Source organism: Orbicella franksi, chromosome 1, assembly GCF_964199315.1.
Source record: "Orbicella franksi chromosome 1, jaOrbFran1.1, whole genome shotgun sequence".
NCBI lineage: Eukaryota > Metazoa > Cnidaria > Anthozoa > Scleractinia > Merulinidae > Orbicella > Orbicella franksi.
In genome coordinates this window covers 28,774,973-28,787,505 of record NC_138145.1, presented here as the reverse complement: position 1 = coordinate 28,787,505, position 12,533 = coordinate 28,774,973, and the positions used below count along the sequence as shown (strand labels likewise).

Genomic DNA, 12,533 nt, shown 5'->3' with positions numbered 1-12,533 from the left:
TAAGAAATAATCATGACTTCATGATAAGAATGTATTGACGAGCCCGTTGCTTTTTTTCTATTACTGATTACCAAGCACAATGATCTTTATAACCCAGTTGTTCAGTCTAAATATATGCTGTTCTCAATGTTGACTCCACGCATTTGGTTTTTCCCCCAGATCAACTCGACCAGTTCGCGAAATTATCCCGTTTGACAAGTGGGAACTCCTTCCCGAGCAAATTAAATACCAGGATGAGCTGGGTCGAGGAGCGTTTGGTGTGGTTTACAAAGCAACTCTAAAGAGACGAGTTGGAATAGAAGTGTTTGAGACCGGAAAAACACTGAAGCCCGAGGAGCCATGCCAGGTGGTTGCTGTCAAAGTATTGCAAGGTGAAGTTCAAACTTACAACACGAAACGAACTGTCTAGAGCCAACGAACTCTTGTTTTAGGGCTGGACTCATAGGAGAGACAATGCAAAGAAATTTCCGTAATAACAAGAGTATAAAGGTTGCTGTGGAAGACGTTTTCGAGTCTGTTAAAATCTAATGTTGTCTATTCTACATTTAATTAGTATTTTGTTGAATTGATTTGCAGCTGTAAATGTAATATCTCATTTAGGAGGACGAGGAGGTGCACGCGAACGAGAGTCTGGGGAAAAAAACTCGAGGGTCAAAAGCAGTCAGTCTATTTTCGTTAGCTGCAAGATTTACACGTGTGCTTTAGCCTGTTTACACATTGTATGATTGTTCCACTAAATCCGGCTTGTGCTTTACTGTCAAGAGTGTTTGATGCCATTAGTTCGCAAGTAGCGGTAGGGAATAGGCTTTGGAACCATTTTATGGTCCTAAACCTTAAAGAATATCAACAAGAAGCCCTCCTTTACCCCACCCCTCCCCCCTCCCGCTTGCAAGCTGAGATAACAAAACGCATTGAATGGTGAACCGCAGTTCAAACTGAAGGCATTGTGTCATATACGCTTGGAGAAGAAGCCCGGCAATGGTCTTGCGAATGAGCTCGCTCAGCATGAAAGTTGTTTTTGTCTTTGTTTGCATTAGTGGTGTTTTGTTTAAAAACACCTCACCAATTGCATTATTCTGCTGTTTGCGCTTAGATGATTCAACCTCAGAACAGAAAGAAGAGTTCCTGCGTGAGATAATGCAGATGAAGCTGTTGGGTGCACACCAGAATATTGTATCCCTGGTTGGTTGTTGCACTTTGCAGGAGCACAAGTTCCTGGTGATAGAGTACGCCCCGTATGGTGATCTGTTGCAGTGGTTAAGGCGTGGGAGAGGATCGGTAGGGAACTTAGACTTATCTGATGTTGTTTCGTTACTCACTACTAACTCATTTCACCTGAACTTTATTTTAAGAAGGCGGTGATCCAATCTGTCTCAATGTTCACGTGAAACGTTAGGGTTTTCATGACCGCGTGTTTCAACCTAATTTTTGGAAGATCAGTTCGAAAGAAATTATAACAATTCGTCTGTAAGGCTCTAACCTCGTTTTAAATTTCTTTGCGTACAAGACACAACTGTTCTTCAGTTTTAAGAATTAGCCTTATTTCTTGTACTCTGGGGTGAAATAAAAGTTTGTTGTCGTTGTAGTTAAATCAACTCCAGGCCGCTGAAGGAAAAGAAAATGGGAAATCGGACGAAGACAGAGAAACTTTCAACGATCAAGGAGAAACCAGCAAATTTCCCCAAGTATGTACCTTACATTGTTTTCGAACCAGGGTTTTTTTTTTTTTTTTTTGGTTTCCTTGGGGTTTAGGCAAAATGTGCCCGTGGCCTGACACATCAAGATCTTGTACCTGTGATGTAAATTAGGGGTGGACCATTTGGCTTTTGAGGGGGGAAGGGGTGGGTGATTTTGAAAAAAAAAACAACATTCCTGCAAGAATACTTGTACCAACAAAAAATCCATACACACGACCACTGCCGCAAAACAAAATTCACGCACATTCAGTGAGCCGAAAAAGGGGATGTTACACGGACAAAAAAAATGCAAGGCATACACACGCCCCTAGAGTACATTATCATACTAGTAAAAAAGTTCTACAGGTTTTCACCATTAAACAAAATAAATAAATAAATAAATTTAATACTCAGGAAGGAGAAGTGGACCAGGAAGGGATCAAGGAGGATCATGCGCTGGCAAGGGAAGCTTCGCTTATAATGGAGTCGCCTCCAACAGATACCCAAGGTGTTATCGTGGACATGGCCCTGACCTCAAAGAACCTTAATGAAGTAAGTCACCAAGAACAAAACGAAAAGTTTTTGTCCTGCATGCGACAGATGAGATTGAGGCGATAATTGATAGTTTTCAAACATTTTGCCATTCAATATTGTGGATCTTTTGACATTGGGGACTTCCTTTTTGCCCAGTTTAAGGCTATGACTGGAATGTAACCACCACCAAATCAGTCTTGAATGCTCCCCATACCGTGGAGCATGATATACAAGAAGCAAGTCCACGCATGTCTGAAGTTTCTAAGGACGTTCAAGTGCTACTTATCATGTTCTATATGTAATTTGAATATATTTATATGTATTCTATTTTTTTCTGACACCTCTATAAAATTCATGTTTGTGAGAGTTTAAATTAAAATGGAATTGAATTGAATTGAATTCCAGACTTCCCTGAAGCTGTGCTCTTTGATCAAAAAATCTGCATTACATGCTTTCTTAGCTTGTAGTCGGGGCAGTTAATCTGAAACAATATATAGGGCATTTCTTTCTCTAAATGTTTTCTTCTCTAACGAAGCGCAGAGGGATTCGTATATTGCAAGGAATTACGGGGCACCTATAACCGATCGTATCACTTTCGCGGGTAAGGTAATTAACCTAGTCCGTTTCATTAATTCTACTGATATTTCAAAATACTACTGATCGACCATTGGGAAGTTTCACAAATTTTCACGACAACTACAATTTCAAGGAAGCCACGTGCCTAAAGCATCCCTAGGAAAAAAAAAAGGTAAAGAAGGAAATGGGATTCAAAGGTTTCTTATCCTTTTATTTCACAAAAGAGTGAAATATTTTGCTGTTCATTGTGAATGATTATTGAAATGATGTCTTTCTCTTTTCCACGTTTGTTCATCTTTTCATTTATTGTTTACTGATTGATTGGCTGGTTGGTTGATTGATTGATTGGTTGTTCATCGATTAATTGATTGATCGATGATCGGTCGATTGATTGATTGATTGAATTTTTTCAGGGCAATTATAAAGATCCTCTGGATCAAGAAAACATTGAATTGTTGGCGATGTCATCGACATCAAAAGGAACCAACAACCCGGCTGCCGTGTCGTTATCAACGGATACTCTTGATGAAAACGGAGACGAAACAGACAGCTTTACTAATCAACAGCTGTTTTCCTTTGCTTGGCAAATAGCAAAGGGAATGGTAATCACGGATCAATTTTGAAGCGAAGTATTCCCTAAAAGAGAAGGAAATATAATTTGTTTTTATTAGTCACTTAGGGCAATCTCATTGAATTCAACTCATACAGTACTGTGAGCATTGCGACATAACTTTTGCGGCCATTTCATCCCCTCACTTCGTTTGGATAAGACTGAAAATTCCACACCATCAATTTATCATCTAAGAACATGACCAACGAAGTGATACTGAAGCACGTTGTGTCGAACTGTACTATGCAAACGTCTACATTAACACAAGCTGTATCCGCGAGGTTAGGAATTTTAGGCTCTCTACCGTCTTTCCACGTATATCTTCTGTAGTTATTCATAGTATGACTTCTATTCTGATCTCTTCGATGTATTTATTAGAACCACCTTGCCGAGAAAGATTTCATCCATCGTGACCTTGCAGCTCGTAACATTCTGGTTGGCAGTGATAATCGAGTAAAAGTGTCAGACTTTGGGTTGATGCGTCAAGTCTATGAGGACGTGTACAGTACAAAGAAGACGAAAAAGCTTCCAGTGAAATGGATGGCTCCAGAATCGATTTTCTACAGCGTTTTCACCATCAAGAGTGACGTGTGAGTGCTTTCTTTTAATCACATCTTCCGTTATATTAGTTATTAGTTTAAATGTATTATCATATACTAAACGAATTTAGAAAACAGTCCTAAGAAAATACGCGCGCTGATTGGTTAAAATCGTGTTTCTATAACTCGTTATAGTTCACCACTAAATTTTCTCCGATTCTTATTGGTTTAAATTGATCACGTGACGCGATAGTGTTCATCCGTGGAGACACACTATCAGCCCATAGTGCCCGTCCCAGGAAAATACCCGGATGGATAGTACTCGTCCGTGTAAATGTTTCTGTAAAGAAGCGGGCTTACAGAAAGTAAACAATTGAAATGTATTAAGTGGGTTTTTGTCTGTTTTCCTTTTCAAATTTTACATTTGGCTTTAACGACCTTTCACGGCTTTCATCTAAAAAAGTTGAAAATAATTCACAATGAATTTTGAACTGGCGCGCGTAAGAAAATTTAGTGGTGAACGATAAAGACAATAGAGTGTTTATGTCTCGGAACTATCGGTCTGATAGTTGTCCCTTGGAAATTTGATGTTCTTAAAACTAGCATATTTGCCCTCGAAGCTTCGCTTCTCGGGCAAATATTTGTTTTAAGAACATCAAATTTCCGCGGGGCAACTATCAACCGATAGTTCTTCGACAGAAACACTCTATTGTTTAAATAGAAACACAGAACTAGCACGAGCTGTTGACGTAATGATGGCGCGAGCAAAGAGAATTTACACTTTGATAATCAAAGTTAACAAGTTGTTTTCCTTTTTTACGTTGCGGTGTCATCTAAAAGAAATAGAAGACATGTTCTCCGTGTTTCTATCGAGTTATAGAAACATTCGTGAAAGTATGGGAGAACTCGAAAAAGCTGTGGAAACACTCGCCTGCGGCTCGTGTTCCCACAGCATTTCTCGTTCTCCCAAACTTCCACTCGTGTTTCTATAACTGAATAAAAACACGGTACATGTTTTCTATTTCTTAAATAATACATATCTGGAGTAAAGGAACAAATCAAAACCCTATTTACTCGCCAAGCGATGTTTCATGTTAACTTCACTTCTATATTAGTCCGCATGCTTACAAAGGGGAGGGAGCGGACACCATCCCCTTGAGTGTTTCCGCAATTTTGGAAAAGGAATTTACTGTGTAAAGTTAAAACTGGTTGTCTGCAATAGCTGTTTATTACTCTGTCGCGGAAAATTAGACGTGTTAAATGTTTCTCCACGTCATTTGGCATTGTCATAACAACCGGATTTTCACTAGATACTTAAACCAAATTTCGTCTTTTTTTCCAGAATTTTATGTGTTTCAGTGTTCTTAAGTTGCAACGTAGAACTAGTACATGTTTACATCCATTAACGGTTTGGATTAATTTTCCACCAATCTACGTTATTTCCTGAGTTCCTGAGAAAGAGTGAAATCTAATATAGTGGTTTTAATGACATCATTTCACGTCACAACCAACACAGACATCTCGTCTTGTAGAGCAATCTACTTTGTTGTATCTCATTAGAATGAATAGCCAAAGGTCCAGAACATCCATGTTGTACAGTGGTGGGGGTATCATTTTGCTTGTATGTCCCCGGGTTGTTCTGCAAACCAGAGATCTAATTGCTCTTGAAACAAAGATCTGTCTCTTATACTTTAAATCCAGGTCTTCAACACTACAGTTCACAAAAAAATTCTATGGGGCTCTTTCCAAAATAATCAAGTTGAATATGTTCCTTCAAGAAAATTATTTTCACATGTACCTTATTATTAAATACTTCTCACAACTGTGATTAGTAATTTTCTTTTTCTTTTGGCATTTTCACGCAGCTGGTCATATGGCGTTCTTCTATGGGAAATGGCTACCATGGGTACGTTCAACACAAATTACCTATTTTTAACCGCTGCGTAAGTCTCTCTCAGTCCGTCTGAATGTCTGTCCGTATCAGTTCATACGTGGTCACCTTTTGGGTAAACTGGTCATACGTAAAGAATCTAATTTAAAGCCGCCTATATTCTTGGCAAAAAAAGTAGACGAATCATTCATCGGCACTCAAGGAAACAGGAGTTCATTGACAACGACTAGTTAGACTTTATTATTACACAGCAGGTTTGCGACTAAACCAGTGTGAAACAAAATATATTCTTTTTAGTGTTACACAATGAAGTTTAGCATGGACGCTTTGAGATTAGCGCTTCTTCTCTACGGTAAATTAAGTCAATATAAATAGCTTGTTTTTCCTTCTAGTTGATGTTTTTAATAATATTATCACGGCTTTAAACTTTCTAATTTTTGTGATGTAATTCAGGAGGGGTCCCATATCCCACACTGACCAATTCAGAGCTGTGTAGACGTTTGAAGGCTGGTTATCGCATGGAAAGGCCAGACATGTGCTGTGATGAAGTGTGAGTAACTGACTAAGGAACCTTCACGTCTTTGCGATCCCGAGATGGCTCACAGAGAAACTGAACAACATGTGCGGGTTTTATTAGCCAATCACGTGCTTCGTTGGATCTTTTATAGATTACAAAGACAAAGGAATGGAGGTTGTTGCTTTCATTAAATTATCGTAAAGAACACATTTGGAAAAAAAGCCCTGCTACCCCAACTGTTATCCGCTTCTCAATATTCTCAATAGCAAAATTCTCCCGTGTACCGTCGAATGAACTGCGAAGAGAAGTGTCGCTGAACATTCCAAGCCTTTTCGTTTCTAACTCTTTCTATGGCAACCATGTTTTTAAAGGGTGCTTTACCGCTTTTTTTTTTAACTGAAATTGCTGTTTTAGTGAGACTTTTGACTGTTTTTTTTTTTTTTTGACTATGAAGATTGCATTTGAAAATATTTACAGGATTCCTCGCGTAATGTTACTTACAAGAGCTTATTGTCCTAAATTTTAGTCCAAACTCCAAAGAAAGTACTACCAGACCAGAGGGGACCATCTCAATGTGGTTTAACGCGCTGTATAAAACCATTTGCTTTAATTTCCATCTTTTAACCTGTCTTCACCCATAATAGATATGAATTGATATGCGAATGTTGGAGGGAGGATCCATCTTCTCGTCCCAGTTTCTCGGAGTTGATTGACCGACTGGAGGTGATCATGACGAGGGATGTACCATATTGTGACTTGGACAAGCATGATGAGTCACGCTCTTACTACAACGTGCCCGCTAAAGCTGATAGCAATAGCGGATAAGACCCAAAACAGGGAAATGTTGATGAAAACACATTTCAAGCCACATATAGCATTAAGGCCCATCGTATAAAACGTACAAGGTAGATCCTATGAAAATAATCTGGTACAAAGAGCTCAGTTTCATGAGCATGTTCAGTGTAAAAAAATTGAAATCAATCCTTTTTTTACATCACAATATAGTCATCTCATGATATAGTCATCGCCTCTCAAGAGGTGCTTATTGAACGTCCAGGCATAGTTTTTAAGCCTAGCCATGAGTAAACATGAATATGAGTAGACATGGGTAAAACAGTGGCACCTTGTTTTGATTCGAAGTTGTCAGCATCCATAGCTTAAAATAGTCATTCCTTATGTCTGTAAGTGTTATTTACTAATTTTTCACTATACAGTGTAAATTATTTACTAATAGCAGATTGCTTTTAAAATTGTAAGGTTTGTTTTCTTAATAAGACAATCACTCACCATTGTGGATCAGTTTTTCCATAGAACAATTCTCAACATGATCAAGAATTTGAAGGTAGTAGTTGAAGTAGTAGCTTTTCCGCAAATGTAAGCAGCTGTTAGGGCAATTAAAGAAGGCTTCAATCTATTACTGCTGTAGGCACAGGTAGCACAATAGTGCTACATACTGTTATACAGTGTAAGTGCTTGCATGGGAAATGACAAAATCTAGACTTCGAGTCAATATGCACCTGACCCATGTACTGTATGAACCAGGTCCATGGACCCCCAATATGTTTTTCCTTTCTCTTTTCAAAAACAACATAAAAGTGTAATTAAAATTAATTAAAATATAATTTAAATTAAAATCACTACAAATGTTTTTGGTGATAATGTTAGAGAGGTACCAAATGGCAATGATTGTTTGTAGGCTAACTTGATCACACTTTCATGCTAATGAACTTTTCATTGACGCCATGAATTTTTTTTTTTTGTTTTGTTTTTGTTTTCGCTTTCTTGGAGAGTGCAAGGTGTAAATCATGGAGGCGCAAGAGTCCATGCAACATTCTGGAATGTTGTTAAAATGTCTCTCACCTGTCTCAAACAGTGTCAAATGGCCTCCAATAATAACAACCACTGATGCCTGGGAGCGAGATGATGTCTTTATTTGGAATGGTGTTAAACATTTTGCGCATCCTTCAGACATTCCCAGCAAATGCTGTCACATGCATCCTTAAAAGTAACACCAAAACTGAGAAGGCCATGGGATGTGTTTCATCAAAAAACGTTAGCATGGCCGTAATTGTGCTTTCAACACTTGATCCCTGACAACAAGTAGCTTTCCTTTCTTCCTTCTTTCTCTTAAAATGTGCAATTCAGGGTGGGCCATTTATCTAGCCCAGGTTTTGAATGCACTCCAAGCAATTTTTAATTTTCAAGGTATGACAGCACTAAAGAAAAGAATGTAATTTAATTTTAAAGCAGTGTTTACCTTCCTCGACCATGTCATAAGTGTGGGATTTGTGCTTCTGGGTACCGATAAAAAACCATGACATAAGTCAGCAATTAATACAACTGTAGTATTAGTAGTAAGTAGTTGTAAGACTTTATTTAAGAAGGGTAACACTTGACAGTAACAAAACTGATAAACTCTGAATAAAATAAAATAGATAATAAAAATAACAATAACAGTAAAAGTAAACTGACCAATTGACTCCACCACTGACAACACTAAAACAGCTTGACAGTCCACGACAATGTATTTTTGGTGGTAAGAAAAACAGGGAGCCCATCAAGGACCCGGTCCATGGACCAGGAGTCTAGTTTCCCAGTTTACATAAATCTATCAGACGGTATCGATATTTAGTGAATAAATGTCAAATGTGCTAAAACCCTCACCTGTTGTCATTTTCAGTGGGTGTATTGCTTCTGGGAAACTCCAGTTGGATACCATTTTGAGAGACTTCCTTCCAAATAGCCGAACACGCCACCGTATTTTACTATCAAAAAGTGAAATGAAGGCAAGATGCAACTCGAAATATTTTGACTAACAGTACGGTTAGCTAAGCACGGGTTTAAAATTCTCGTACGAACCGAGTTTTCCCCAGAAAACACTTTTGAACCTCACTACAAGTCAACAGGGATAGATTTACTACCTTTCTGTGTGATTTACGCGGCAGTAGGTCCATCCCTTGGAACACAGTCTCACCGGTTCATTTCGAAATGGCCGCCATTATTGCTATTTCAAAGAAAGTGAAGAATGATCATCGCAGTAAATTTTCCAATTTAAGCAATTGGAAAGAAGAAGCCTGAAAAAAAAATCAGGGCTTCAACGGGATTCGAACCCGTGACCTCCGCGATACCGGTGCGATGCTCTACCAACTGAGTTATGAAGCCACACATTGGGAGCGAGGCCACTTAATTGAGTTCATATCTTCCCGTGAGGAGTGAAATGATGTGAAGTTTATATGAAATAATTCATATATGAACTGCGGTTGTAGATGAAAGTGAAGAATGATCATCGCAGTAGATTTTCCAATTTAAGCAATTGGAAAGAAGAAGCCTGAAAAAAAAAAAAAAAAAAAAAAAAAAAATCAGGGCTTCAACGGGATTCGAACCCGTGACCTCCGCGATACCGGTGCGATGCTCTATCTGTTGTTGAAGTCTTAACCTCGTTCCCAAGGCCTTCTCCACTGTTCAAATGACGTGTGTTTGGGTACCCCTGTAAGTATCCCTAGTGGGGCGGGGATACCCAAAACACTGAAAGCGTAAAACTGGGGCAAGTGAAATCATCCATAATTCTGCTCAAAACTCATTTATCTTCTTACGAAGCTTTGTCTCAAAAATTTAAGCGTTCTTTAGAATACGTCTCTGAAAATAGTCGAAATTCATAACAGACTGCCTGATCCAAGTCCGCAGCCGACGACGACATACAAAACCGGATTCACGCGTCAAAGCTCCTTGTATGAACATGCGCTTGGTGCCTATCGATAACCCTTGAAATGCATGGCATTTTAGTTCAGTGATTCAATTTAATCAATATGCGAGAGAACACACTGAGATACTGCCGTCACGCAATATGCATGTCTCAAGCTATGACTGACCTCTGTGTATGTTGCCTGTCTGAAATGAACTTTGTCAGTAGACTAGTTACTTGTCGCTCTTTCCTTGACCATCCCTCCTTTTAGATTTTGCCGACGAAAAGCTCTCTATGCCATTAAAGGAGTTTTTTGTTTCGGAGACAAATCCATAATAAATATAAATAAAGTAGACAAGGCTTATCTTTGGACAAAGGAAAACAAATTAAAGTGGCATACCCAAGGCCCTAGTGATGTGGGTATCCCCTTCCAGCGTGTTTGTTTAGTATCGTTTCTTTAATTCAGGGCAGCCAAATCCACCGAAGATAAAAAAGCAAAGCATACTTACAAAGAAGAAAGGCATTCAAGGGAGGAAAGGACTAGAAGTGGCAAAAGAAAGTCTCTTCTCGAACAGTGGTATGAAGGAACTCGGAAATGGCCGATTAAATGTTCGTTATCTAAAGTGCTTTCCATGGATATTAGGGAGTTTCTGAAAACCACGACGGCAACGGCAACAGGAGCGTTGCTAAACAAAAGTTTTAATGAGCAGTACAATGGCTGCGCACGTGCGTTATAATTGTTGGTACAATGTGCATTTCTTTGCCGTCCGGTGCAAAACAACAACGGGAAATGACCGAATTCTGCGATGCAGTAAAGTAGTAGTAGTAAACTTTATTTAAGTGTCAGTCGTTCTAGCGTTTTACACACTAATTGGTGACACTAATTAAAGAAAAATTAAGAAAAAAAAAACATTAGAATTTTGTGAAAATTGAAACCTTTATTCTAAATGAAACTCTAGTTAAAAACATGTTTAAAACATACACTTATTCTAAATGGAACTCTAGTTACAAACGCACTTAAAAACATACACTAATTACATAATTATGATCACTTTCTAAATTAACTATTGCATAAATAACAGTTCTTGCAGCCCCGTCTTCAATTAAGTGCGTTAAGTCTCTTTTCCTTATCCGACGTTTAAAAGTACTCACACTATCCATGCCACGTTCCTCCTTTGTTAACTTTGACCACAAAAAAGGCCCAAGATATTTCAGAGAATGTTTCCCGTACTTAATAGTGTTAAAGCGTGGTAGGGTAAAATCGGAATTCCTTAAGTTGCATCGTGTTTCTCTTTCCCCGTTTAGGTTGAAGAGGTCTTCAAAAAATACTTCGGTAGTAGGTTGTTCTTAGCTTTAAACATTAGAATTAGAATTGCTATATCTTGTAACCTTCTGTTATAAAGAGTCGGTAGGTTGGCCTGCAGAAGCAGATTCTCGTATGAGTCCGATCTACTGTTAAACACTGTACGTAGAGCTCTCTCCTGTAGCCTCTCTAATTTACGCCTATCTGAAGCTCTGCAAAAATGCAAACGGTACTGCAATAAGTTAAATGGGGTAAAATAGCGGCCTTGAATAGTTGTAATTTGGCAGGGGTAGGTATAAGGTTCCTTAGTCGCCTGAGTACTCCAATTTGCTGACTAGACTTTATACACACCTCTCTGATGTGATTACTAGTATTCAGATCAGAAACAATATTCACGCCTAACAGTTTGATGGAGTGGGATTGTTCTATTTTAACTCCACCTATTTGCATGTTCATTTCAACTGTGCCATTCCTTTCACCAAGTACCATCGACTGATATTTCTTAATGTTCACTTGCAATAAGTTCTCTTCATACCATTTTGTTATTTTGCTTCCATCATGTATTAACTTCTCCTCCACCCTACCGATCGAGTGATCTGATGAAAATATCTGATGATCGTCCGCATACATTGATATGTCAGCTTCTACAGTAGCCTGAGTAAGATCGTTCTGAAATAAATTCCATAACAGAGGGCTAAATGTAAACCCCTGGGGACAGCCTCTTACAACATCTCTCCACTGACTTGTCGCTGACACTAACCTAACCCTGTTTTTCCTCTGGGAAAAATTCGACCGAACCAGGTTTAGTGCATTATCTGGAAAATGGTAGGATTCTAATTTTTTGATCAGGAGTGGTGGGCAGAGAGTCAAATGCTTTGCTCATGTCTGGAGAACGTGAAACGTTTATTGCAAATTTATCGCCGTGTCCCAGATTCAGTTTCGTGATAGTTTTGACAGTGATAAACAAAGTAAGGGACTTTACAGAACCGCGACTTAAAGCTCCCTATTTGCAGTTCCGGGGATGACAGTGCCCATTATTTCTTGTATTTCTGTGGTAGAAGGCTCACCAAATCCATTTTTCAGCCACTTTTTAGCAGACCTTTGGCCTACGGCCTAAAAATAATTAAACTCAGAGACACTTGGCGCACTTACGGTCCATTTGAGGACAAACTCAGGTACACTGGCTGATAGCCAAGATTCAGTGA

At 38.8% G+C, this 12,533-nt stretch overlaps 2 protein-coding genes and 1 long non-coding RNA gene across 4 annotated transcripts in view; 1 reads left to right on the top strand and 2 right to left on the bottom strand.

Annotated features, from left to right (window-relative positions):
• The window catches only part of LOC145501583 (uncharacterized), a 54,307-nt gene extending 45,794 nt beyond the window's left edge, over window positions 1-8,513 (bottom strand). For both annotated transcript variants that reach the window (XR_014051248.1, XR_014051247.1), the window contains exon 1: window positions 8,204-8,513. This is a non-coding gene — a long non-coding RNA (uncharacterized LOC145501583). The remainder of the gene's footprint in view (window positions 1-8,203) is intronic.
• Window positions 1-12,533, bottom strand: part of LOC145501529 (uncharacterized) — an 82,996-nt gene that overhangs the window by 12,442 nt on the left and 58,021 nt on the right. The gene's annotated exons all lie outside the window — the stretch shown is intronic.
• On the top strand, window positions 143-7,255 carry LOC145501602 (myoblast growth factor receptor egl-15-like; the record flags this gene model as incomplete). The annotated part of the gene is made up of 8 exons (XM_081481039.1): window positions 143-371; window positions 1,094-1,278; window positions 1,587-1,685; window positions 3,200-3,388; window positions 3,775-3,986; window positions 5,801-5,841; window positions 6,280-6,376; window positions 6,988-7,255. Coding segments are annotated over 8 exons (1,233 nt in total), but the record flags the coding sequence as incomplete, so codon positions are not given.